Source organism: Aspergillus japonicus (genome assembly GCF_003184785.1).
Source record: "Aspergillus japonicus CBS 114.51 unplaced genomic scaffold BO86scaffold_16, whole genome shotgun sequence".
In the NCBI taxonomy this organism is placed as follows: domain Eukaryota; kingdom Fungi; phylum Ascomycota; class Eurotiomycetes; order Eurotiales; family Aspergillaceae; genus Aspergillus; species Aspergillus japonicus.
In genome coordinates, this window is record NW_020291653.1 from 406355 (window position 1) to 427770 (window position 21416).

General features: G+C 51.7%; 6 protein-coding genes across 6 annotated transcripts; 2 read left to right on the top strand and 4 right to left on the bottom strand.

The window, feature by feature from the left end:
- Window positions 1-83: 83 nt before the first annotated feature.
- Window positions 84-1569, bottom strand: BO86DRAFT_336499 (40S ribosomal protein eS4). The gene is made up of 5 exons (XM_025668915.1): window positions 1549-1569; window positions 1258-1395; window positions 902-1186; window positions 449-743; window positions 84-386 (listed from the first exon to the last, which is right to left on the bottom strand). Exons 1-5 carry the CDS (start codon window positions 1560-1562, stop codon window positions 333-335), a joined length of 786 nt encoding a protein of 261 aa, XP_025529003.1. The 5' UTR covers window positions 1563-1569; the 3' UTR covers window positions 84-332.
- Window positions 1570-1862: 293 nt separating this feature from the next.
- BO86DRAFT_408946 (aspartate-semialdehyde dehydrogenase family protein) lies at window positions 1863-3409 on the bottom strand. The gene is made up of 3 exons (XM_025674379.1): window positions 3112-3409; window positions 2794-3051; window positions 1863-2738 (listed from the first exon to the last, which is right to left on the bottom strand). The coding sequence occupies exons 1-3, from the start codon at window positions 3137-3139 to the stop codon at window positions 1933-1935; spliced, it is 1092 nt and encodes a 363-aa protein (XP_025529004.1). The 5' UTR covers window positions 3140-3409; the 3' UTR covers window positions 1863-1932.
- Window positions 3410-3705: 296 nt separating this feature from the next.
- On the bottom strand, window positions 3706-5826 carry BO86DRAFT_359927 (FAD-binding oxidoreductase). The gene is made up of 4 exons (XM_025669789.1): window positions 5398-5826; window positions 4272-5325; window positions 4040-4221; window positions 3706-3980 (listed from the first exon to the last, which is right to left on the bottom strand). Exons 1-4 carry the CDS (start codon window positions 5722-5724, stop codon window positions 3828-3830), a joined length of 1716 nt encoding a protein of 571 aa, XP_025529005.1. The 5' UTR covers window positions 5725-5826; the 3' UTR covers window positions 3706-3827.
- A 604-nt stretch (window positions 5827-6430) lies between these two features.
- BO86DRAFT_359930 (uncharacterized protein) lies at window positions 6431-10373 on the top strand. Its single transcript, XM_025669790.1, has 9 exons — window positions 6431-6619; window positions 6693-6840; window positions 6896-6990; window positions 7093-7710; window positions 7763-7915; window positions 7965-9182; window positions 9236-9352; window positions 9405-9521; window positions 9622-10373. The coding sequence occupies exons 1-9, from the start codon at window positions 6539-6541 to the stop codon at window positions 10270-10272; spliced, it is 3198 nt and encodes a 1065-aa protein (XP_025529006.1). The 5' UTR covers window positions 6431-6538; the 3' UTR covers window positions 10273-10373.
- A 636-nt stretch (window positions 10374-11009) lies between these two features.
- BO86DRAFT_310141 (RNA dependent RNA polymerase) lies at window positions 11010-15420 on the top strand (the record flags this gene model as incomplete). Its single annotated transcript, XM_025667845.1, has 5 exons — window positions 11010-11278; window positions 11336-11492; window positions 11557-12022; window positions 12161-14929; window positions 15008-15420. 5 exons carry the CDS (start codon window positions 11010-11012, stop codon window positions 15418-15420), a joined length of 4074 nt encoding a protein of 1357 aa, XP_025529007.1.
- A 282-nt stretch (window positions 15421-15702) lies between these two features.
- BO86DRAFT_447421 (DNA-directed DNA polymerase zeta catalytic subunit REV3) lies at window positions 15703-21307 on the bottom strand. The gene is made up of 2 exons (XM_025676585.1): window positions 20932-21307; window positions 15703-20871 (listed from the first exon to the last, which is right to left on the bottom strand). Exons 1-2 carry the CDS (start codon window positions 21164-21166, stop codon window positions 15938-15940), a joined length of 5169 nt encoding a protein of 1722 aa, XP_025529008.1. The 5' UTR covers window positions 21167-21307; the 3' UTR covers window positions 15703-15937.
- Window positions 21308-21416: the final 109 nt, after the last annotated feature.

The window sequence follows — 21416 nt, forward strand, 5'->3', positions numbered from 1 at the left end:
GTAAGACTGCGGACTACGAGTCTTCGGGAACTCCGCCATATGCAGCGTGAAGCAGGAATACGACTACGACAAAGGACAAGAAGCACTAGGAGAAATCCTTGCTTTGCGACTATGGATGGTACGTATGAGCCTACAGAACGTGGTAGACATGGACACGCCCAGTGAAATATCCGGTGGACAGAACTTTCTCTTTTTTTGATTCTGGATAACGCTTCATATTATCGTAACCGGCGTCATACAGGCCCACAAAGCAAGACAAGACGTCGTCTCCCCAGCGGAATTTTTCAAAGCTTTTTGATGTGCTGTATCCTACGACACTTACCGAACTACATCTAGTTGGCGATGGCGTAGGCACGGCGGCGGTCACGCTCCTCAGCAATGGAGAGCTAAAACAATATCGGTCAGTCTCGATTGACATACAGGTCGGAGTGCGAGAAATAGAACGTACCTTGACACCCTTGCCCTTGGGGAGGGAGATCCAGGGCTTGTCCTGGCCAATGACGAAAACGTTGGACTCGCGGGTAGCGAAGGTGTTGTCAATGGCGTCCTTGATGTGGACGATGTTGAAACCTCCGTCGTGACGCTCACGGTGGGTGACGACACCAACACGACCCATGTTACGACCACCGGTAACCATGCAGACGACACCGGTGTCGAAGCGGACGAAGTCAGCGATCTTGCCAGTGGTGATGTCAACCTTGACGGTGTCGTTGACCTTGATGGCGGGGTCGGGGTAGCGGATGCTGTGATAAGCCCTGTTAGCATGAATGTTCATTCATATGGTCCCTTACGATGTTCCCGTAAAGAAACCGTTCGTTCCGGTTCTTTCGTCCTCCGCCGATCAACCAAAGCTTGGTCCAACGACTGAATGACACGGAACTTGTAGAGAGCATGCACTCACGTTCTCGCATCGTGCGTAACCAAGAATGGGATCCCGCCCTTGCCAAGCTGAACACGCTTAACCTTGCAGAGCTTGTACTCAGCCTCCTCAGCCTGGATGCGGTGGACGGTGAAGCGACCCTTGGTGTCGTAGATCAGGCGGAAGTTCTCGCCGGTCTTCTCGATGCCGATGACGTCCATGAAGCCAGCGGGGTAGGTAGGGTCGGTGCGGACCTTGCCGTCGACCTTGATCAGACGCTGCATCATGATGGCCTTGGTCTCACGGCCGTTCAAGGCGTACTTGAGACTATATTCGCTGTTAGCCGCGGTTCCTCCGGGCGGGTCGCAGATCGCGTCGTGTCGCTCGAGGGTTCGTACCGGTTGCGGATGAAGACAATCAAGGGCAGGCAGTCACGGAGCTTGTGGGGACCGGGGGAGGCCTTGGGGGCATAGGTTCCGGACATCTTGTCCAGGAGCCAGTGCGAAGGCGCGCTAAGGCGCTTCTGGTGCTTCTTACTGCACGAACAATCGAGTCAGCTCTTCCATCCCTAACTTGCAAGTTGAATTTGCAACCATCTGCTCCTGCGACTCGCTGGTCTCGATGAAATCGGCAAACATGGTCGCAGTCGCATGAAAGTCACAATTCGTGTGGTAAGGCTCAGGACTTACGGTCCGCGAGGCATCTTGGCTGCTTTGTCGACTTGAACCGGTTAAGTTGTCGGAGTGTCGCGAAAGAGAGAAGACGGTCGGGGCAGGGACTTCAGTTGCTGATATCCAGGGCGCTCTCAATTTTCGCTTAGCGTCCGGTGCTGCCGGGTTGAGCCCTAACCCCGTTGAAATTGAGTTCATTCTACGCTAAGCTGATAAAAGACTAGTTCGTGCCGACCTTGATCATTATGTAATACTGTAGGTGGGTCCCTCATCTTTCACGTGTCAAGATACCGACTTATTTCGGTCGTCACTTTCTTGTCACCGACTGCTAAGTTCTCAAGCTGTTTATCAGATGAAGAAGCTAACCCAAGTCTCTATATACATTTTTATTATCTAGAACGTCTAGATGTAGCCCTTGATCACGGCAACCTCGGCATTGAGGATAGAGGATCCCGCAGCGCCCAGAACGGTGTTGTGCGACAAGGCGGCAAACCGGATATCGAAATAGCCACCTTCCTGACCTTCACGGACTCGTCCGACACTAACGGTGTATCCCTTATGGATATCGCGGTCGAGTCTGGGTTGGGGCCGATCGGGTTCGTCGAAAACCTTGATAGCCTCTGCAGGAGCTGACGGGGCACCCAACTTCTGTGCCTCGGACTGATATTCTCTCATCGCCTGAACAACCTGCTCTGCGCTGGGTGCCGGGCGGTTCTTGAAGCGCAGAGAAACGAATGCCATGTGGCCATCAGTGACTCCAACACGAGTGCAAGTCGCGCCCACTCTGAGGCCGGCTTGCTCCTCGAAACCAGTAGCATCAGCATTCAGAGATCCCAGAATCTTCTGCGCCTCGTTCTCGAGCTTGTCCTCCTCGCCGCTGATGAACGGAATGACATTGTCCAAAATGTCCATGCTGGGAACACCAGGATAACCGGCTCCGGACAGAGCTTGCTCAGTGAAGACTTCCACTTCGACAACAGGGCCGAACTTGGCCTGGAGCGCGGCGAATGGGATGACGATGCCGATGACGGCGCAGTTGGAGTTGCAAACCAGGAAACCCTTCTTCAGGCCGAAGTGTTTCCGTTGGTGAGGGATGAGGTCGAAGTGGTGAGGGTTGACGGTAGGAACAATAAGCGGGACCAGGGGATGCTTGCGGTAGTTCTTAGCGTTGGAGAAAACGGGGATATCGGCCTTGATAAATTCCATTTCTGCGATGCATTTGGTCAATAGGTTTCCAGAGACGTTGCGTCAATAGCCTCTTACCAAGATCTCCCGCCACATCGCTGTTAAGTCCAGAGAAGACCAAGTCGCAGTCGGCGAACTGCTCGGCCTTGCAATCACGAAGGACAAGGTTGCTGAGCTTCTCGGACATGGCCGTAGTCTGCTTCCATCTCACGGCATCCTTGTAGGCCTTACCAGCGGAGCGCTCCGAGGCACCGACGGCGTGAAGTTCCAGGAAGGGGTGGTCCGCGAGCAGGAGAATGAACCGTTGGCCAACCGAGCCAGTGGCTCCGAGGACACCTGCCTTGTATCAGTACAATATTTCTCTTCCAAAACACCTCTTGTCCAAGACTTGCTTACCGCACTTCTTCTTTGGATATGAGGCCATTGTGCGATTCAAGACTATCAAACCCGATGCTGTTAGTTACTCGAGTTCAAGTGAAATAGCAATGATGTAGACAGTTCCAATCGAAAACAGCACAAAAGATCCGGAAATTGGATCAAATCATTCACAGCTCATGGCAAACCAGTCGAGCGGATCAGGTTGAAAGCAATACCCCCACTCATGGAAGGTCTCACTGAACTTGATCAGGGACTGGCCGTGAATGCTGAAGTTTGGTTTTGTTGAAAGAATCACATCTCAAAGCACCAATTGAACAAAAGCACAATAGTACTTACCTCCTGACACTTGGAATAGAGACTAGGAAGAGTGAGAGTCCGTGGCGTTGGAGCGGGACACTGCGATATCGCTCCGGAGCCATTTGCCCCGCGGTGAGTCAGCCCTGCTTAGTCACCACCTTGGAGCATAAATTTCTCGCTGATCATTGGCTAGAGTGCATGTTCCTGAACGGTCTTTACTAAAATGGCCGATGACGAAAATGCTCAAGGAGTACGGAGTAGGTAAGCAGGAATGAAGACGGGAATCTATATATTCTATCGATCCATCTACATAACCTTGACTTGGCAGTAGGTCTAGGGTTATGCTATAGTCACTCAATTACCCAAAATGGCCCCTTGAACGGGTATCACTTGACAACAATGCGAATTGCAGTGGAGACTCTTCCATGAAATGCACTCTATGCCCTGCGTTCATAATCAAAGATCTTCCCTGGGTTGAGTAACCAATGGGGATCGAGTGATTGTTTGATAGAGCGCATAACATCTATCGTGTCCGGGCCGAGTTCCTTCTTCAAGGAACCCTTCTTGCCTAGACCAACACCATGTTCGCCCTACTCAACAGTCAGTCATAATTGCATCAAACGGACAACCGGGGGGTTGTGTATCATACCGTGCATGAACCCTCCATCTCCAAAGCCCGATCGACCATATCGTACACGACCTTCTCCACTCGCTCCAGCTCCTTGGGATCGCTGCGGTCGTACAAGATACTTGCGTGAAAATTCCCATCACCGATGTGCCCGAGAATGCTGGCAAACAGCCCAAGATTGTCTAGTTCCTTCTTGGAGATTTCTGACACCAGATTAGCCAAGCCCACGTGCAGTTGATTGAATAGGTCTTACCGATGATATCTGGCAGTCTGGAAATGGGTACCGAAACGTCTGTAGACCAGACCTCGGATCCTTTCTCCCTTAGCGACAGCATACTCCACAGTGATTGCTTCCGCGCAGACCACAGGTCATGAGCTTCACGCTCGTCTCGTGCAAATTCAAAGGAGCTGGCATTGTTTCTTTTGGACAACTTGGTGGTTAAGTTGATGCTGTCAGCGACCCCTGCCTTCGTGCCAGAAAACTTGAAGAACAGTGTGGGCAACGTCTTCCATGTGCGTCCGGTGCCACCGGCGCGGTTGATGACGTCCATTTGGACCTCATCCAAGATTTCCACGCACTGTACCAGTATACCTTGTCGGATAAGCTGCATGGCGGTCGACGCAGCATCGCGCACGGTCGGGAAGGTCACGACACCAACCCGCGTCTGCTCTGGGATAGGAGCTAATTTGAGGGTAGCCTCCGTCACAATACCAAGTGTCCCCTCTGAGCCCACGAAAAGTCCTGTCAAATTATACCCTGCCGATGTTTTGCGTGGACGGCGACGTGTCTTTATAATTCGGCCGTCGGCCAGGACGACTGTGAGGTTGATGACCCAGTCTTTCATAGTTCCATATCTCACAGCATTTGTTCCGCTGCAATTCGTGCCAACCATTCCACCAATCATTGCAGACGGGCCGGGATCAACGGGGAAGAAGAGACCACTGTCCTTGATCTTCTCATTGAGATCCATCCATTGGATCGAGGGCTGAACCACAACGTCCATGTCGGATTCATGCAACTCGAGAATCTTGTTCATCGAAGCGAAGTCTATAGTCAAGCCTCCGTGCGGGGCAGAGAAATTGGCCTCGAGACTGGAACCGCCGGAATAAGGAACCATTGGCATCCGATATTTGTGGCATATCTGAGCGATTTTGGAGACGTCCTCAGTATTATTCGGGTACGCGATCGCGACCGGTAGACGGTCTGCATTGACACTGGACCATTCTGAGAATCCATGGCGTTGCAGGTCGTCCTCGTCGGTGCTAATGGCATCCTCGCCTAGTACGCCTCGCAATTCTGCAATGGCCTAGTTTGCCGACTCGATCAGTTACATGTATCTTGCAGTATGCCTGGTGAAATCAACAGGATTGCTGCCTACCTTTGTAAAGTCCTTCGCTGATCCGTACTGAGGCTGGTTTGATTGTGACTTCTGAGAAGTGACTGCATATGCGTAACCAGCCCCGGCAGCCAATGCGGAGAATAGAAGAGTGTTGCCCAAGGAGCCAAAGCCCGAAGACTTGCTGTCGGTTGAGGAACCTGAGTCTCCAATTTTGCTCGAGTTACTCTCGAGTTGGGTAGGGTTCACGTCACTTCGCAAGCGGACCATTCTATGCTGTGTAAGAAGAGTTGGTGGGCGACAGTGGGCGGCCACTCTCGTGCGGGGAGATGCGGGGAAAACCCGAGGCAATTGAACGAGAGCCCGCATTATGTATCGATTGAGGATTGACAGTAACACCAAGATGGACTTGAAGTGAAAGAAATTGAACGCATTCAAATATGGACGCAATGACTTCGCAAAGCAGGAAGAGATGTCGTTTCGAAGAAACTGGTTTTCTTTTGGGGTTCCCTAGCTTCGTGCATCTGCGAGCCAGCCCGGTTAACGCCATCGGAGCTAATAATGAGAACTGTCAAAGATCGGAAATCGGCCGAGAATGATACAGAAATCAAGATAAGAAAAGCCGAGGGCGAATGGGAAAAAGCGTTTGAGATGAGAAGCGCACATAGGTCCGGCACTCGCAGTTCCCCCCATGTTGCTTCTCAAAGGTGCTATTGTCAGCATTGGAGAATCGGAGTTGCGCGACTTCGGTCAGAACCCCGACTCGACTGCTGTGCCTGCCAAGGGGTTCAACAACATGGGACCCTGGTTCAGGGAACTGTAGTATGACGATTGGTCAGATGATGCATTATTTGAGGAGGTATACTTGATCATCTTGTTTTCGATTTTCTTCATCAATTATATCTTATCTTGCTTTTCAAGAGCTCTCTTCTTTGTAGTAGATTGAAAGACAATTGTAGAGTAGAATAGTGTACTGTAATCCGTACCGTACAGTATAATTGCCAGGCGGAGTGGCTTCCCGCCTGATTGTCGGGGCAACCGGCGGCTGCATCTCATCTTTTTCTTCCCCCCGCCGCTTGACCACAGTTGACAATGGATGCCTGAATGCGATAACTAACTAGGGCCTCCTTTCGACTTTGAAGCAAGCTTGGAAGACTCTATTGGAGTATCGGGCCTGCCAGCTATGGCTGAACAAATTACGAGCATTCAACTTGGGCGCGAAGTGGAGCGTCTTGTCACGGCCCCATATGCACCCTCGCTACAGGTAAACCCCGCAGCTCCACGCTGCCAATCTATACCAAGCCAAGAGCAGTCGCTGATCTATACTGAGCAATCAGGACCTCTATGGCTTAGTCCAAGATGCTTCACCTGCATCCATCAGACATTGGGCGTTCTGTAAACCATGTCAGGTCGGAGCCCTCGTAGACCTTCTCGTTGACGGGTTGTCTCGGTCCCGCTTTGCGTTGTCTTTGCTTAGTGCTTTCAGTAGGTATACCCGCATTGCAGAGATTCTGAGAATGGAAGACCCTGACAATCGCAGTGCCCGTCATTTCTTTTCGTGACTTTCTACTCCAGCGATACCCTCATCTTCTTGACCAATTCCTTGAAAAGTCTACGACAGAGGAGGGTTCCGAGGTTGGTACCTCTAATTCACGATTTTCTATGCCCATCTCTTCAGCCATCTGCTATTCTAAGACTGGGCAGCATGGTAGCATGGTCAAAAGCTAACAAGCGCAGTATGCTTCTCTATGCACTGCAATTCTTTCATCCCCTCTGCCACCGGACTTCCTGGTTCCAGCGCGTTTGACACCTTTCCTCTCGTCAGTAATCCGTCAGCTATCAGAGAATCCGTGCTCAGAGACCATCTTGCCCCTGCACCGTATTTCAACTGGCCTACGAACTTCTCCCAGAGTACTACTCGAGATACCAACCGAGATCATTTCGAGCATCCAGGTTGAGCTCACGAAAACATTACGCAATCTCGCTGACCATATGGGCAATCTTCTTTCTCTCGCTACCTTGGCCAATCTTGCATCACTACAGGGGAAATTATCGAATCGAGAATCTCGGTCGTCTACTCCCCTGTGGTTGCAAAGTGTCGGTCATTTCTTTGGGCCCAAGCGCGGGCTCAAGACAATGGATCTTGTAGTCCTGAGAGTGATCCTCGCATGCTCTGACTCATGCAGTGAACTGACGCCAGCACAAGCTGCTGAAAGTGTTTGCTTAGCTATTCAGATTTGTGACAGGGTCGAACCTGAGCAGAAGGATGCATGGAATGCAGCAAATCCATCCAAAATCGCCAAATTGCGAGAGAAAGTGATGAGAAGTGGCATTGATCGTGGTGTACAGATTCTGGTAGGTAGGACCTTCTCCGCACATGAACTTAAGCACCTAACAGCTTTGGTAGGGGGCCACCTTCCTCGTTTCTATTCTTCCCACAGCGGCACTGACCCCCGAAATACCTCGACTTGCTCTCGACTGGGCCATGTCAGAAACAAGACCTGTTATGTTGAGCGTGCTTCCCCTAGAATATATGCAGCGACTAGCACTTGCGAATGCCGTAAGGAATGCATAATTGTGCATACAGAAAGGATGCTAATATGCTCTAGGCTTGTTCGAAAGAGTCCGCAGTACGGCAGGTCTTTGACTATGCTTTCTCTACGCTGAAAATATTACAACCGAGCAATCCGTCGGATCTACAGAGCCTAGAAATAGCAAGATCACTAGTCATAGGCTTACAGAACGTAGACGCGAAACTATTCACTACCTGCATCTCGGAGACAATCCTGCGCGAATGCAGCAAGTCGATGATTGCGCTCCTCGAAAGTTTTCCAAGAGCTTCATCCTCAACACAATGTCATGACTCCAGTGTTTGCTACGACATATATTCGCAGCTGCAGAACGAGCTAATTTGTGACCTATTTGCCTGCAACCTGCACGCGTCGCTGTCCCACAAATCGGACGCCAGCGGACTGAATCCTGCCGAAGCCGGTACTTTGAGGCTATTCACTGAGAAGTCCAAGCAGTCTCTGTGCAGGCATAGATGCACAATCTCAGAAAATAAGCCCAACGACCGCATCAGGAATGTCCCGCCACTTAGATCACATGAAAATCTGCCAAGCTCAAGATCCAACTGGAGGGAAGCGATGACAGAAACATTGATGCTGAATTCACGCACAACCCAAGAGACTATGATACGCGCAATGGAAGATATCTGCTATGACCTTGAACAGCGCTGTGGCAATGTCGAAGCCCCCCTCAGAGCAGTAGAAAGAGAACGTGACGAGTACTCTCTAGAAGCGGAAAGATTGCGAGAACAGAACGTTGAGCTACAATCGCAGCTGAGTAAGTGCTCCGGCACTATTGACGATCTACACCAAGACATTTTCCGCCTGGAGCATCAGTCAGAAGCTGCATCTATGCGTGCCGAGGAGTTGACAGCAAACCTGAATGCATTACAGAAGGAATTGGCGGACCATCGGCGCGAATCCCAAGAGATTGTCACGAGCGAGCGAGAACAGGCCAGGACCAGGGAATTAGACCTAGTGGCCTCTGTCACTGAAAAGGACGATCTGTTGGAAGCGCTTCAAGAAGAGGTTGCCGAGCAGAAGCAAGCGTATGATGACCTGCGGAGTGTGCTTGACGAGGTCTCCAAAGATAAAGCCACATGTCTGGAGCAAGTCGCTTCCTTGGAACAAGAAGCTGCCGGGCTTCGACAAGGCCTGCAGCATTACCAAACGCTGGTTGTTGACAAAGAAGAGGAAGCGAAGCGGATCTTGAATGAGAAGCAGAACACCGGTAAAGAGGCAGAAGTATTACAAGAAAAGGTGAGTTGTTCATTATCTTTCTTTGAATGAAATCAATCTCTAATACTGCACAGCTGCACGAACGAAATGCAGAGTTTGACAAGCTTCAAGAGGCACTTCAAAATGCGATTGAGGAAAACCGGAGAGAACGAGCTATTCTTGAGGAGCGAACTAGAAAGGCAGCTGTAGAGGTATGATGCGTTTTGATCTCGCAAGTCCTTCAACTTCGACTCACATATTTAGAACGAGAAATGGAAGGAAAGATACGCTCGTATATGTGCTTCCAAAGACAAAGCTGCTACAATCGCTGCCACGGAAGCGAAAGAGAAGAACAAGCGCATTGAATACTTGGAAGCAAAGGTATGACACTAAGCCCGCAATCACGCTAGCATGACGCCTCCAGATCCACCTGTTGTGTTCAGTGATCAATACTAACAATAATATTCAATTCTGATCATAGACGCGAAAGCTCAAAGATGAGCGAGCAGCTAAAGCTCGGGAGTTCTCTGAGGCCCAGCAACACATCGGACGGCTGATGAACATTATGGGGTTCAAAGCTGAGCCCGAGGTGTCAATGACTCCGAAGAGACACCTCCGGCGGCCTAGATCTAACAGTAGAGCAGAATCCGCAGAGCCAGTGGCGATGCCGCAACAAACGCAGGTCGAAGTGGAAGAGGAGGATTTTCAGACTCAGCCCGACGAGCGTTCGGGAGCAAGTTTTGAAAGCGAGATGTCCTCCCCTAGAAACCATAGCCAGAAAAGATCTCTGGACAGGGCATTTCCTGCCGCTGACCTGTCTTCACCTCGTACTGTAAATGGCGGTCAGCTGGTGAATGCGGGTGGCCGTGATGCCGCAACTTCAAAACAACATCAACAGAGGACGCCTCTGGCAGACGCGGATTCGAACAGCCATCCTTCCTCTCAGCAAAGCACTAAATCGCATCGCAGTGTGGGGCACACAGTCGAACAGAGCCAACCCTGTGGAGTGCTAGGTGAAAATCACCTACAACACATCGACTTGGATATGGATTTGGAGTTCTCCAAAGACTTCCTGTTCACAAGCACGTCTCTGTCCAACTCAAACGACCACGCGCCACCGTCTGAGACATAGTGGCGCTCGTTGTTCCCTTGGCACTCAAATGTTGATGTCGCTTACGGGAAGGATTGTGACTTCGAGCCTTTTTTTTCTGCCTCTCTTGGATAGTGATCTGGACTATTTGCAGTTGAAATATTCTGTATGGTTTTATGTGCGAGCGCTTGTAATCACTTTTCTTTAACTCAGTGTAACACTCTCGCCTCACGTCTCATGCAAATGAGATGAGATAAGAATAAGGCCAGGCCATCAGAGAGAACCCAGCACTGAATTCTCAGTAAATGGGTACCTGCATGATCGTAAACAGAGGACCTTCTGTCAGGGACTGCTTTTAAATACTCGCATTTTCCTGAACACCATGAGAAACAGAGCAGAACAATTACAGTTCACTTGTGTCGTACCCGGACAACAACAAGATGGCATTCTCCCCAACAAGATGTCTTGACAAGGAGAAGGCGTCGGAAGGGCATCATTCATCTCTCGCATTGAATTTGCCTCTGGATGCGACACAAAGTCCTCATGCCTTCCTTCACTCGAGTGTGACTACAGATGTGAGGCAGGAATCATCTCCAACTGACTCGGGTCTTTCCTGCACTTCCTCCACTTCCTGCTCTCCCTCATCCTCCTCCCACTCCACTTCCGCTTCTTCACCTCGTCCTCGCTGTTTCTCCTCCTCTCTCGATGCCTCTTCCTATTCTCCCTCGCTCCCAATCCCCCACTCTTCTTTTCTTCAAAGGCCTTCTTCCAGAGTCAAGATGAGCACACGAGGAAAACAAGTCGTGTTGAGGGACAGAAGGGATGCCCTTCAAGCTCAAGCTGGGTCTCCACGGAAAACAGTGATTGCGAACCTCATGCCTCCATGGAAGTCGTTCGATTCTTTGGCTATCCTTCTTCATCAGATTCCAGACGAGGCCGATGCAGCTTGTATATGGCATTCTTTCAAAAACGAAGGGCACATTTTCTCCATCGACCTCTTCGAGAACTTTCAGGGAAAACGAACCTCGCGAGGGAAGATACGCTTCAGGTATTCCTTCATCACTGTAATTCACTTGCACGTTGACACTCATCCAATATTGGCCAGGCCGCCTCCCATTAAGGACTTTTGGAGCCAAGGCAGCTACACCATTCATCTGCCTGGTGGTCGGTCGGCCACCATTTCCGTCAAGCCTGAGCTCAGTTCACCGAACGACCGCATCCAGTCTCCTTCCCATCCGGACGTACATTATCCAGTAGAGGTTGTAAGTATGCTTGATACACATTCCCTGCAATTGACATCTTCTCACGGCCTATACTACTTATCAGAAGGTTCCACTCGTTTCTCTGAATATTGGTGTCATGGTCGGTGAGAACGTCTTTTTACCAATGCGGACAGTTGAGAATCCACCCGGCGGTGGCCTTTGTATTGTTCTTGACATGAGGTCCAGAGCTATGCTCGTTCAATTTCAGATCCAAATCTTTGACTCCACCAATAAGAAGACCTCCGTGCGTGAAACCTACAGAAACTACCAGATTAGAATTCCCTTCGTGCAGCTGAATGGAGTTACTCAGAGGCGCAACGCGGACACCAGGTCGATCTCACATCTGACTATCCTTGACTCCCCTCCTATTTATCAGCGGCGGATAGATGATATCAGGTCGACATTCCTGGAGGACCATCATTGGAGGGATGCGGACACATGGTATAGACAAACTCAGATCGTCCACCAGCCGCGGAGGCTGTCTGGTCTTCCCCTCAGCCTACAAAGGCAACATTCAGTCATTGACTTAGGTAAGTGCTTTGAAAGCCTTCTCTCTCTCACTCCATATTTCTGTGTATTCTCTTGTTCTTTGTATCTCATACTTAGTCTCTTTTATTGTGCCTTCCCATGATGTCGCTTGTTAACCCCTTGCTATGTTCGGTATACAGGTCGTTGGACAGCTTTCGAGTTCAACTTCCGAGATGGTTGTGAGGACCTAGGGCAATTTCAGACCCTGTGCGAGATACTCAAGGACTACAACATCAAAGTGAAAGAGAGTAACTACGACATCAAAGCTGATGGCAGCAAGGAGAGGACTCCCCCTATCTGGAAGTGGATCGACTTGACAGAGACCCAAGCCTCTCCAAACAGCAAGGCTCCCGAGATCTCGACCTCACTGCAGTCTCTGTCTGACTCGACCTATGTTTACCTTCCGTTTGCCGTCCGATATCAATTGGAGGTTTGCATTTCCAACGGATACCTCTCAGAATTCAGTATGACACGCGAGTTCGCTGCAAGACTGGCTGAGCTAGAGGATACCAGAGCCAAGAAGCTCCTAGAGCACGTGGCAACACAAAAGCGAGTTTACCACAACCCTCTGGAAATTTTCGATCTCAAATTTATCAAAGGAGTGACAGATGCGAAAATACCACCCTACTGTTGCTATATGCGCTCCGCCAGGATAACTCCAACCACTATCTACTTCAACTCACCCACAGTCGACATATCAAACAGGATCATTCGACGTTATGTCGAGCACGCAGATCGATTCCTTCGTGTAAGGTTCACGGATGAGAAGCTTCTGGGTCGTATTAACTCAACCATGGATAACACAAGGAACGAAATCTTCACTCGCATCAAGAGAGCCTTGGCCAATGGCATAGTCATCGGTGACAGGCACTACGAGTTTCTTGCATTCGGAAATTCGCAGTTTCGCGAACACGGCGCTTACTTCTTCGCCCCGCTGCCGGGCCTCACAACTAGCAACATTCGCAAGTGGATGGGCCACTTTAGCCATATACGCAACGTCGCTAAGCATGCAGCACGGCTAGGGCAATGTTTTTCAACCACCAGGGCGATAGCTGGCTGCCCTGTGCAGATCCGAAAGATCAACGACGTAGAGCGTAATGGCCATGTCTTCTCTGACGGCGTCGGAAGAATATCAAGATTTCTTGCACAAATGGCAATGACAGAATTGAAAATCAAAACACCATCTGGTGACCCTCCTTCCGCGTTTCAGTTTCGCCTTGGAGGATGCAAGGGCATGCTCGTTGTTTCTCCTGAAGCTCAGCCCCAAGAGGTTCATATTCGCAAGAGCCAATACAAGTTCACCGCAATTCATAACAACTTGGAGATCATTCGCTGGTCTCAGTTTAGCATCGCTACGCTTAACCGACAACTGATTGTCGTTCTGTCGACCTTGGGCATACCCGACAATGTGTTTCATGATAAGCTTCAGGACATGCTTCAGAATCTTGATCAAGCCATGGAAAATAATTCCCTGGCAATCTCGCTTCTTAGGAGATATGTCGATCCGAATCAAAAAACACTCACTGTCAGTGAAATGATATCCGACGGGTTCATGATGTCTCGGGAGCCATTCCTGACATCGGTGATGGCCTTATGGAGAGCTTGGCACCTCAAGTACCTGAAAGAGAAAGCAAAAATAGTAATTGAGCGAGGTGCTAATCTCCTGGGATGTATGGATGAGACTGGTATACTCAGAGGATTCTACTATAACAATATCCCCAAGGACAATGAGCCCCTCGAAAAACAGCTGGCGGCGCTACCCCAAATCTTCTTGCAAATCTCCCAACCCGAGGCAGAAGGCAGTGAAGATGGGAAGACGTACACCATAGTTGAAGGTGTCTGCATACTGGCTCGAAATCCATCCCTTCACCCCGGTGACATCCGGGTGGTTAGAGCTGTTGACGTCCCGCAGTTGCACCAGCTTCACGACGTAGTTGTATTGCCCCAGACCGGTGATCAAGATATCGCCAGCATGTGTTCCGGTGGAGACCTTGATGGCGATGACTACCTGGTCATTTGGGATCAAGATCTACTGCCCCAGGATTGGTTTCGTCCACCTATGAGATACACCAGCAAGAAGGCCCCAGACTTGGATCACGATGTCACTGTTGATGAAATCACATCTTTTTTTGTGACTTACATGAAGAACGATTGCCTTCCGATGATTGCACATGCACATCTTGCATGGGCTGATCGTCTGGACAATGGAGTCAATGAAGACAAATGTCTGCGACTAGCGCAGCTGCATTCGGATGCTGTGGATTACAACAAGACTGGGATCCCAGCAGCTATGACTCGCAACCTCCAGCCTCATATGTGGCCTCATTTTATGGAGAAGAAGGGGAAGGGGCCTGACAAGATCTATCGATCGAAAAAGATTCTGGGTCAGCTTTACGACGCCGTGGAACGCGTTGACTTTACACCCAGTCTTGGGATGCCATTCGACAAGCGAATCCTCGACTGCAAACTGCAAGTGAGTGAGAAACTCTATCAATTTGCCAAAGATCTTAAGATCGAATATGATACGGCGACCCTTCGCATCATGGCCCAACATGAAATCAAGACTGAATTCGAAGTCTGGTCGACTTTTGTTCTCAGCCATGCGAACATGAGTAAGGATTTCAAGTTTCATGAGGAGATCGGAACCCTAGCCCTGGGTCACATTGAGAGCTTCAAAAAGAGGTGCTATACCGAAGTTGGTGGCCGCAATTTCGAGCAGCTGGCACCTTTAGCGCTTGCTATGTACCGCGTCACGCATTCGGATATAGCCGCTGCCCTGAAGAAGCACCGCGAAGATTCTCACCGAGAAGCCGGTGGAGAGTCCTCACAGCAGAAGCCTGAAATGAGTCAATGGCCGCTGATCAGCTTTCCGTGGATTTTCCCCCATGTTCTCGGCAAAATTGCAAAAGGTCTCTACGAAGGACTTGAAGAGGTCGAGCAGGAAGAAAAACAGTCGGCCATCGGAGTTTCTGAGGCGGTGGCTCAAGCAGGCACCAAAGAAACGGAAGATGTCCTGGATGATGATCCGTTTGGCCTATTTGAGGGTGAGACTGTCGCTAAATCATCCCATCCTCATCAGATCACCAACATCGCCAATGGCAAGACCGCAAATGTCCAGTCGCTTGAAGACCTCCTCGATTTCGGCCTCTCGGATACTCCCAGGCCTTCGGCCCTGTCTGCCACAGAGTCACCAGACTCGGCAGCAAACCTGCTTGAAGTTTGTGACACCGTGGCCAAGATGAAGCTTGAACCTGGCAAGCTTTCCGAGAATATGAAGCTGGATTCCGAGAGTACAAAGGTGGATTCTGATACTAGATCCGAGTGTCTTGACCTCGTTGAAGAGGAGACCTTGGAGCCGACCACGGTCGATAAGCTGAATGCGCTGCTCGGTCTTTTCTAGGTGCAGTATGGGGAGAGAGGGAGGGAGGTGGGGAGGGGATGGTGGCATTAATTAGTGACGCGCATGAATGGGTTTGAAGGGTTCTTAGATTGCTAAGGGGCGCATGATTTCTCATCTTTCTTCTGTTTTACTGATTTAGCACTCTTCCTTCTGCTCTACTTCGTGGCTCTAGGAGGGCGGGGCGGGTGGGAGGGGTGAACTATGGGGTAGTCGCGTAATCTTTTTTTCCAGTTATTGACTTTCTAAAGTTTAATCTTCGCGGCGTCAAGAAATCAGACCAAAGGATATAAGATGTGACCCTAATCCAAATCCACTAGTGACCAAAGAAACCCCGACCTCACCATCAATCGCCACATCCACTCCCTGTACTCCTCTCAAGAGACTTTAGTGTAAACAACCCATAACACCACCAAGAGATCTATGCGTCCAAGATGCAATCGACCCAACGTGCAGAGCCATTCCTAAAAGCCAAAAGAGCTACCAAGAACCCAAGAAGTTCCCCGTCCCGCCTCCACCGTCACCAATCCAGAGCACTCTCCGTGGTATCCTGCAGCAAGCGAATGACGGGATCCAGCGCCGCCTTAGTATGTCGCCAGCTGGCCATGGCGCGTGTCCGCGAGTAGAACACGGGGCAATCCTTACTATCGCAGCGCACCTCCTCCCCGAACGAGACGCCCATGCACGAGCGGCAGATGCGCTCCAGCTCGGCCACCTTCCTCTCCGCCTGGCGCTGCCGGCCCACCAGATCGAACAGAGGGAGATGGGGGCGTCGCAGACACTCGGCGCAGAGCGGGGGGGCCGAGGCTGCGGCTGCGGCTGCTTCGGCGTCGTCGAGCTTGGACTTGCACACCAGGCAGGCGGAGGATCGGAGGTAGGACTCGAGGGTCTTGCGCAGGCCGGGGGCGTTGGCGGTCGTGTGGGCGTGGCTGGCGCCGGCCCGCTCGGGGAGGCGGCGGATGCGCTGGACCTTGGGCATCTCGTCGTACCACTGGCGGACGTTGGCGCCGACGAGGTTGAAGATGCGCTCGAGCGGGGGGATCAGGTTCTTGGTGATGTAGTAGTCGGCGTCGAGGTCGAGGGTGGCGTCGTGGAGGAGGGTGTCCGGGCTGACGCAGCGGTCGATCAGGCGGCTGCCGGGAGCGCCGGCGACGACGAGGTAGGGGACGCGCTCGCCGTACTGCGGCTCGGCGCGGGGGTCGGCGGCCATGCGGCGGGCGCTGATCAGGGCGCCGGGGGGCGGGAGCCCGCGGGTGTCGCGGTAGGTGCCCAGCTTGACCTCGCGCGCGAAGCAGAAGTCCTGGACGGAGACGCGCCCCTGCATGATCTTGGTGCACTGGGCCTGGAAGTAGGCCTTCACCTGGCTGAGGTCGGCGGTGCGGAAGAGCAGCTTCAGCGCCTTCTCCTCGATCTTCTGCTCGGCGGGCGTGCCGTCGCGGCGCACCGTCTCGATGCCCTTGGCGTCGAAGTCGGGCTCCGTCTGCCCGCGGTGCTCGTACTTGAACCCCACGTACCGCTTCTTGGCCAGCAGCACGCACGGGTGGTAGACCTTCTCGAACTTCAGCTTCACCGGGTGCGGGTTGCTCTGCGTCACCGCCTGCGCGATCTCCTCGCCGATCGTGAAGGCCTGGTCCCGCGTCCGGCCCTTCAGGTAGACGAAGAGGCTGTCCGTGTCGCCGTAGACGACCTCCGCGCCCCAGCGCTCGACCGAGTGGATGAAGGCGATGGCTTTCTCGAGCGTCTCGCGGCCCGACTGCACGATGCTGTCCGCGATCTCGGAGCACGGCATCCGCCCCGAGAAGGACGCCGACGTGTAGCCGTAGGTGACGTTGGCGATGAGCTTGAGCGCCAGCTGCCGGTTGTTGAGCAGTCGCTGCAGCGTCTTGTCGTCCTTGTCGGCTTTCATCCCCGTCTTGACCATGACCCGCGTCTCCAGGATCTCGGCCAGCATGCGCGCCAGGAGGGACTTGCGCACTTCCGGCTTGGCGTAGATCATGCCGTTGGGGGCAATGTTGATCTTGTCCTTGAGGAGCTCAAGGAGCTGGGGCTGCCGTTCGTAGTCCATGAATCCCATCTTGTTGCGGCCTCGCCATTGCCGGGCGCGACCGAGGAATGTGGAGTAGCAGTAGTTGTATGCAATCATGATGCTGGGGTAGAGCGACTGGAAATCGAGGACGATGAGCGGGCTAGTGTAGAAGTCACTCTGTGGTTCCATGACCAACGGGAGGCATTCGAGAGCGTTCTGTTGGCCGACTTGCTTCCTGCTAGGCGACACGAGCATGAAGTTCTCTGCCTTTGCAATGCGGAACATGAGAGACTCGACTTTGAACTGCGAGCCTCGTGAGAATACCGAGAAGAAGTCGATGCCCAGGAGCCGTGCTTGCTCGCTGGTCCTGGCGATGAGTTCGTTGGAGTCAAGGATCTCAAGATCCATCTGCACGCGCGAGACAAAATAATCAATCACTTTCATCAAGTCCCGCGGTTTCCCGCTCTGATACCACGCTGTTAGATCCCGGAAGGAGTAGTGTGGGATCCGGCGGTGCAGCAGGTGGAAAGCAACATTTTCCATGGTATACTGCAATAGGTTCAGCTCGCTCCTCATCGCTCGCCATATGTTGATCATGTGTCTCCCAGTAACCCGGATTGAAGAAGTGTGGTTGAATCCCCATCGATCAGCATCCTTGCCAAATCTGCCATGAGCTTGTGAGATGACGCGGGACAGCTCGTCGCAGATGTCGAAGTCGTACTTCTTCCTAGCTCGCTCGATGATATAGCCCCAGGAGCTGTTGTGAACCTCGTAGCCCGTGATGAGATCTGGGTCATGATACCGCACAACGTCCACAACTCGATTGATCAAATCAAGTTCCGACGTTTCATGGTCCCATTCGATCCTCAGCGCCTTGGAGAGCTTCGCATCAGGCCTATCCTCTTCGCTCTGGGAGATCATCCCCACATGAACACCCGGCAAAGTACCGTTAGCGTCAACATCTTCGTCGTCCGAGTTCAGGCACCAGAAAACGCAGCTAATCTCATCTTCCTCGGGGTTTGGTGCCAGCTCTCCGCGAGTGTTCACATGTACTTCCAGACTCATCATGCTCATATACTGAGTTTGATGCTCCACGCTAGTGGATTTGTCTTTTTGGGAGTATTTGAATCCATAATCGTTCTTCTGCGTGGGACCTTCGATTTGCGACATGACGTTCGGTTGAACTCGCTCGCGTGGTAAGGCTTGCACTTTTGCCGGATCTTTCTTGGCCTCTTCTTCCAGTTTCTCGAACCACTCTATGACCTCTGAGCGACTGGGCGGTACAGGGGCAAACTCCCATTCTCTCAACGTGCACGATTCGCGCAGCAGTTGGTCATTCTTCTCCCGGGAGCGTTTGTCTTTTGACACAGCATAATCGTCGCCCAGCATCGCCACAGACCGTCCTAAAGGATCGAATCTGGGAAGAAAATGTATGCCAACTCCTTCCAAACGGAACTCTCTCCCGGCATAGTCCCTTGGCCGGTCGGGCACATCGTTCTCGTTACTGTAATGGGCTTTCTGATAGATAGTAGATGGATATCCAAAATGACACAGGGTTGAGGAGACTTCGCTCAGGCTGGGACAGGCTCTTCGCCATAAGCCAATTCGAGTTTGCATGGGTATATTGAAGCTGTCATAGATGCTACCCATTATCTCCGAAGCCTGGGCATGTGAGTGAGCATTTGCATGGTCAGACCTAGTCCCAGTAGCCGATGACTGCAGTTGTGACGATGATTCATTGAAATTGGTCTTGAAAGAGATGTTTTCGTTAGACTCGGACACATTTACGCCGTCAATTTCCCTCAAATCTTTGGATGAGAGGCTACTGTCCTGACTAAATCGCAAAACGGTCATAGGATCATTGGGGTCCTTCACAACAGGGAAGCTTATCCTCCTGCTCTGTGCCTTGCTTGGGCGGATGGTGGATTGTGACGATTTTTCCTGCGACGGCAATTGTTCCACAAACTCATAGAGCTCATCTAGCATGTCTTCGGTATCTGAGCTGTCGATCTGAAAATGGGCTGCATGCTGCCTAAAGACCTGCTTTGTCGGACTTTCTACCTGTTGCGATAGAGCATCTTCGAAGAATCTTTGACGTTTATGGGGACGTTCGCGGCTTGAATTGTAATCCGAAAGGTGCTTATTCCTCTGGGTTCCGCCATCTAGGATTTCTTGATCAACCTCCAAGCCATCGTCATGCGCTGGTCTAGTATGATCAAAGATCTCCGAGCATTCCGGATCGAGAAGCTCTGCCTGAGAATCCACATCATGATCTGGGTCGGAGAGTCCGGAATCGGCTTCATCATCAAAGATGTTAAGGGCAGCGACATCAAATAAGCCATCGGCCCAATAATCTTCTGAAGTATTGATTCCTTCTTCGCCAAGTGTCCCGCCATGCAGCAGGCTCGAAACGTCATCCTCGTCTGAATTATACGGCTCCTCATCCGATTTGGCAGGAAGAAATGCCTCCTCTCCTCTACCGACATCCGACTCCTCCGGCAGCTGCAAGTCATTATCATTACGAAAGTCGCTTCTGGTGAGCTCGTCCTTGCCAGGATAGAAATCTTCAACGCTCTGAAGCGCGGTCTTTACATTCTTTGCGAGCGGGTTTTCTGTAAGGAAATTGTCGAAGCTAACATCACCGCCAGTGTAGTGGCTCTTTTCCTCGTTGATCGTGTGCCTTACCATCTCCCGGTACTCTTCCTCGTGAATCCAGCCACCTTGCGAGGTATTCCTGGGATCGACCGATAAGGAAACTAGCTCCTCGGCGACAAACGGACTGCTGCCTGGCTCAAGTCCGAGGCGTTTCTTCCGTCTGCGCTCTTCGTCATGCCACAGACCGGCCATGCTCGGAACTAGTCGCTGATCGGAAGCCATCGGCTTCAAGTACTCGGTGAAATCGTGGTGAATAGACCTTTCACTGACATCAGAGCGGTTCATGATATCCTGAACGCAGATGTCGACTTCCAGCGGGCAGTAGCTCTGTTTCGGGAGGACCGAGGGATCCGACAAGTCTTCGGGCCGGATCGAACGGTCATGCCAGCGGTGAGACGAATTAGTGAGCTCGAGATATTCCGGCACTGGCATTCGAAACTTGACGTTGCTACACTTCATATAAGCGCACCCGTAGAGACTGTAATCGCACATCCACTGAGGGATGTATTGCAGATGACTCTCGTACGGTTGGACAGGTCGCTTCAATACCGAACCCTGGAGCAGCAGATCGGCCAGTCGGGTCATGTAGATCGGGTTTGTCAAGTAAACCTTGAAGTAGAACTTGTAGCCGACATGGTAGCCGTAGAAAGGCACGCCCTTGACCAAGGTGATATGCGCGACGAAGGCGAATTTCTTATCGTTAGGGTTGCGATTATAGCTCACTGCTAGTGCGCGGTCGATGGCGAGATGGAGATGCTTAGTCGCGGCACTTACTACAGTGACACTTAGCCATGGGGATACTCGGGTCAGGAAACCACTGTGGCGGGACAAACCTTTCTCTTCCTCTAGCTCGCCTTCATACTGAACATAGAGATAAGGGTATGCGCCATGTACATGAACGCAGACCTTCTGGCCGGTCTCCGTTGCGCCAAAGACCCTGATAATAGGGACTTTGACCCGACCATTTTTGCCCGAGGTCGGATCCCTGTAGAACAGGGGAGGGTCGAAATCCGACGGGGCCGCCTGATAATGATCCACGCAATTGAGGCGCACTTGGAAGGGTTCCATTGCGTACTTTCGAGACGGCGCAAAGCCGTCGCCAACATAGCTATTCAACAACAGTAGGAAGCATCATAGTCAGAAATGCCGATGCCCATCGCACTGCTAATGCGCGTCTCTTGAAACCTTTGCCGTCTGCTGCGAGCAAGGTCGTGTCGACAAGTACCATGGAAGTGACGCGCCCAGTGGCGCGGATCTACGCCAGAGCACGTGACGATAGCCAGCCCATCGCCATTCGCCAAGGATTCCGCCGCTTCGC

What these genes read in the sequence shown, in the direction of transcription:
- BO86DRAFT_336499 (XM_025668915.1), bottom strand. An exon ending in ATTGTCTTCATCCGCAACCG is followed by an intron (nt 1,187 to 1,257) that starts GTACGAACCCTC and finishes CAGCGAATATAG; the next exon opens with TCTCAAGTACGCCTTGAACG. An exon ending in GTTACGCACGATGCGAGAAC is followed by an intron (nt 744 to 901) that starts GTGAGTGCATGC and finishes GGCTTATCACAG; the next exon opens with CATCCGCTACCCCGACCCCG.
- BO86DRAFT_408946 (XM_025674379.1), bottom strand. Translation starts at nt 3,139, where the DNA reads ATGGCCTCATATCCAAAGAAGAAGTGCG. An exon ending in ATATCCAAAGAAGAAGTGCG is followed by an intron (nt 3,052 to 3,111) that starts GTAAGCAAGTCT and finishes GATACAAGGCAG; the next exon opens with GTGTCCTCGGAGCCACTGGC. An exon ending in CGATGTGGCGGGAGATCTTG is followed by an intron (nt 2,739 to 2,793) that starts GTAAGAGGCTAT and finishes AATGCATCGCAG; the next exon opens with AAATGGAATTTATCAAGGCC.
- BO86DRAFT_359927 (XM_025669789.1), bottom strand. Translation starts at nt 5,724, where the DNA reads ATGCGGGCTCTCGTTCAATTGCCTCGGGTTTTCCCCGCATCTCCCCGC. An exon ending in CAGACTGCCAGATATCATCG is followed by an intron (nt 4,222 to 4,271) that starts GTAAGACCTATT and finishes ATCTGGTGTCAG; the next exon opens with AAATCTCCAAGAAGGAACTA. An exon ending in AGATGGAGGGTTCATGCACG is followed by an intron (nt 3,981 to 4,039) that starts GTATGATACACA and finishes ACTGTTGAGTAG; the next exon opens with GGCGAACATGGTGTTGGTCT.
- BO86DRAFT_359930 (XM_025669790.1), top strand. Translation starts at nt 6,539, where the DNA reads ATGGCTGAACAAATTACGAGCATTCAACTTGGGCGCGAAGTGGAGCGT. An exon ending in CGACAGAGGAGGGTTCCGAG is followed by an intron (nt 6,991 to 7,092) that starts GTTGGTACCTCT and finishes TAACAAGCGCAG; the next exon opens with TATGCTTCTCTATGCACTGC. An exon ending in ATCGTGGTGTACAGATTCTG is followed by an intron (nt 7,711 to 7,762) that starts GTAGGTAGGACC and finishes CAGCTTTGGTAG; the next exon opens with GGGGCCACCTTCCTCGTTTC.
- BO86DRAFT_447421 (XM_025676585.1), bottom strand. Translation starts at nt 21,166, where the DNA reads ATGGAACCCTTCCAAGTGCGCCTCAATTGCGTGGATCATTATCAGGCG. An exon ending in CGAGCTAGAGGAAGAGAAAG is followed by an intron (nt 20,872 to 20,931) that starts GTTTGTCCCGCC and finishes GTGTCACTGTAG; the next exon opens with TAAGTGCCGCGACTAAGCAT.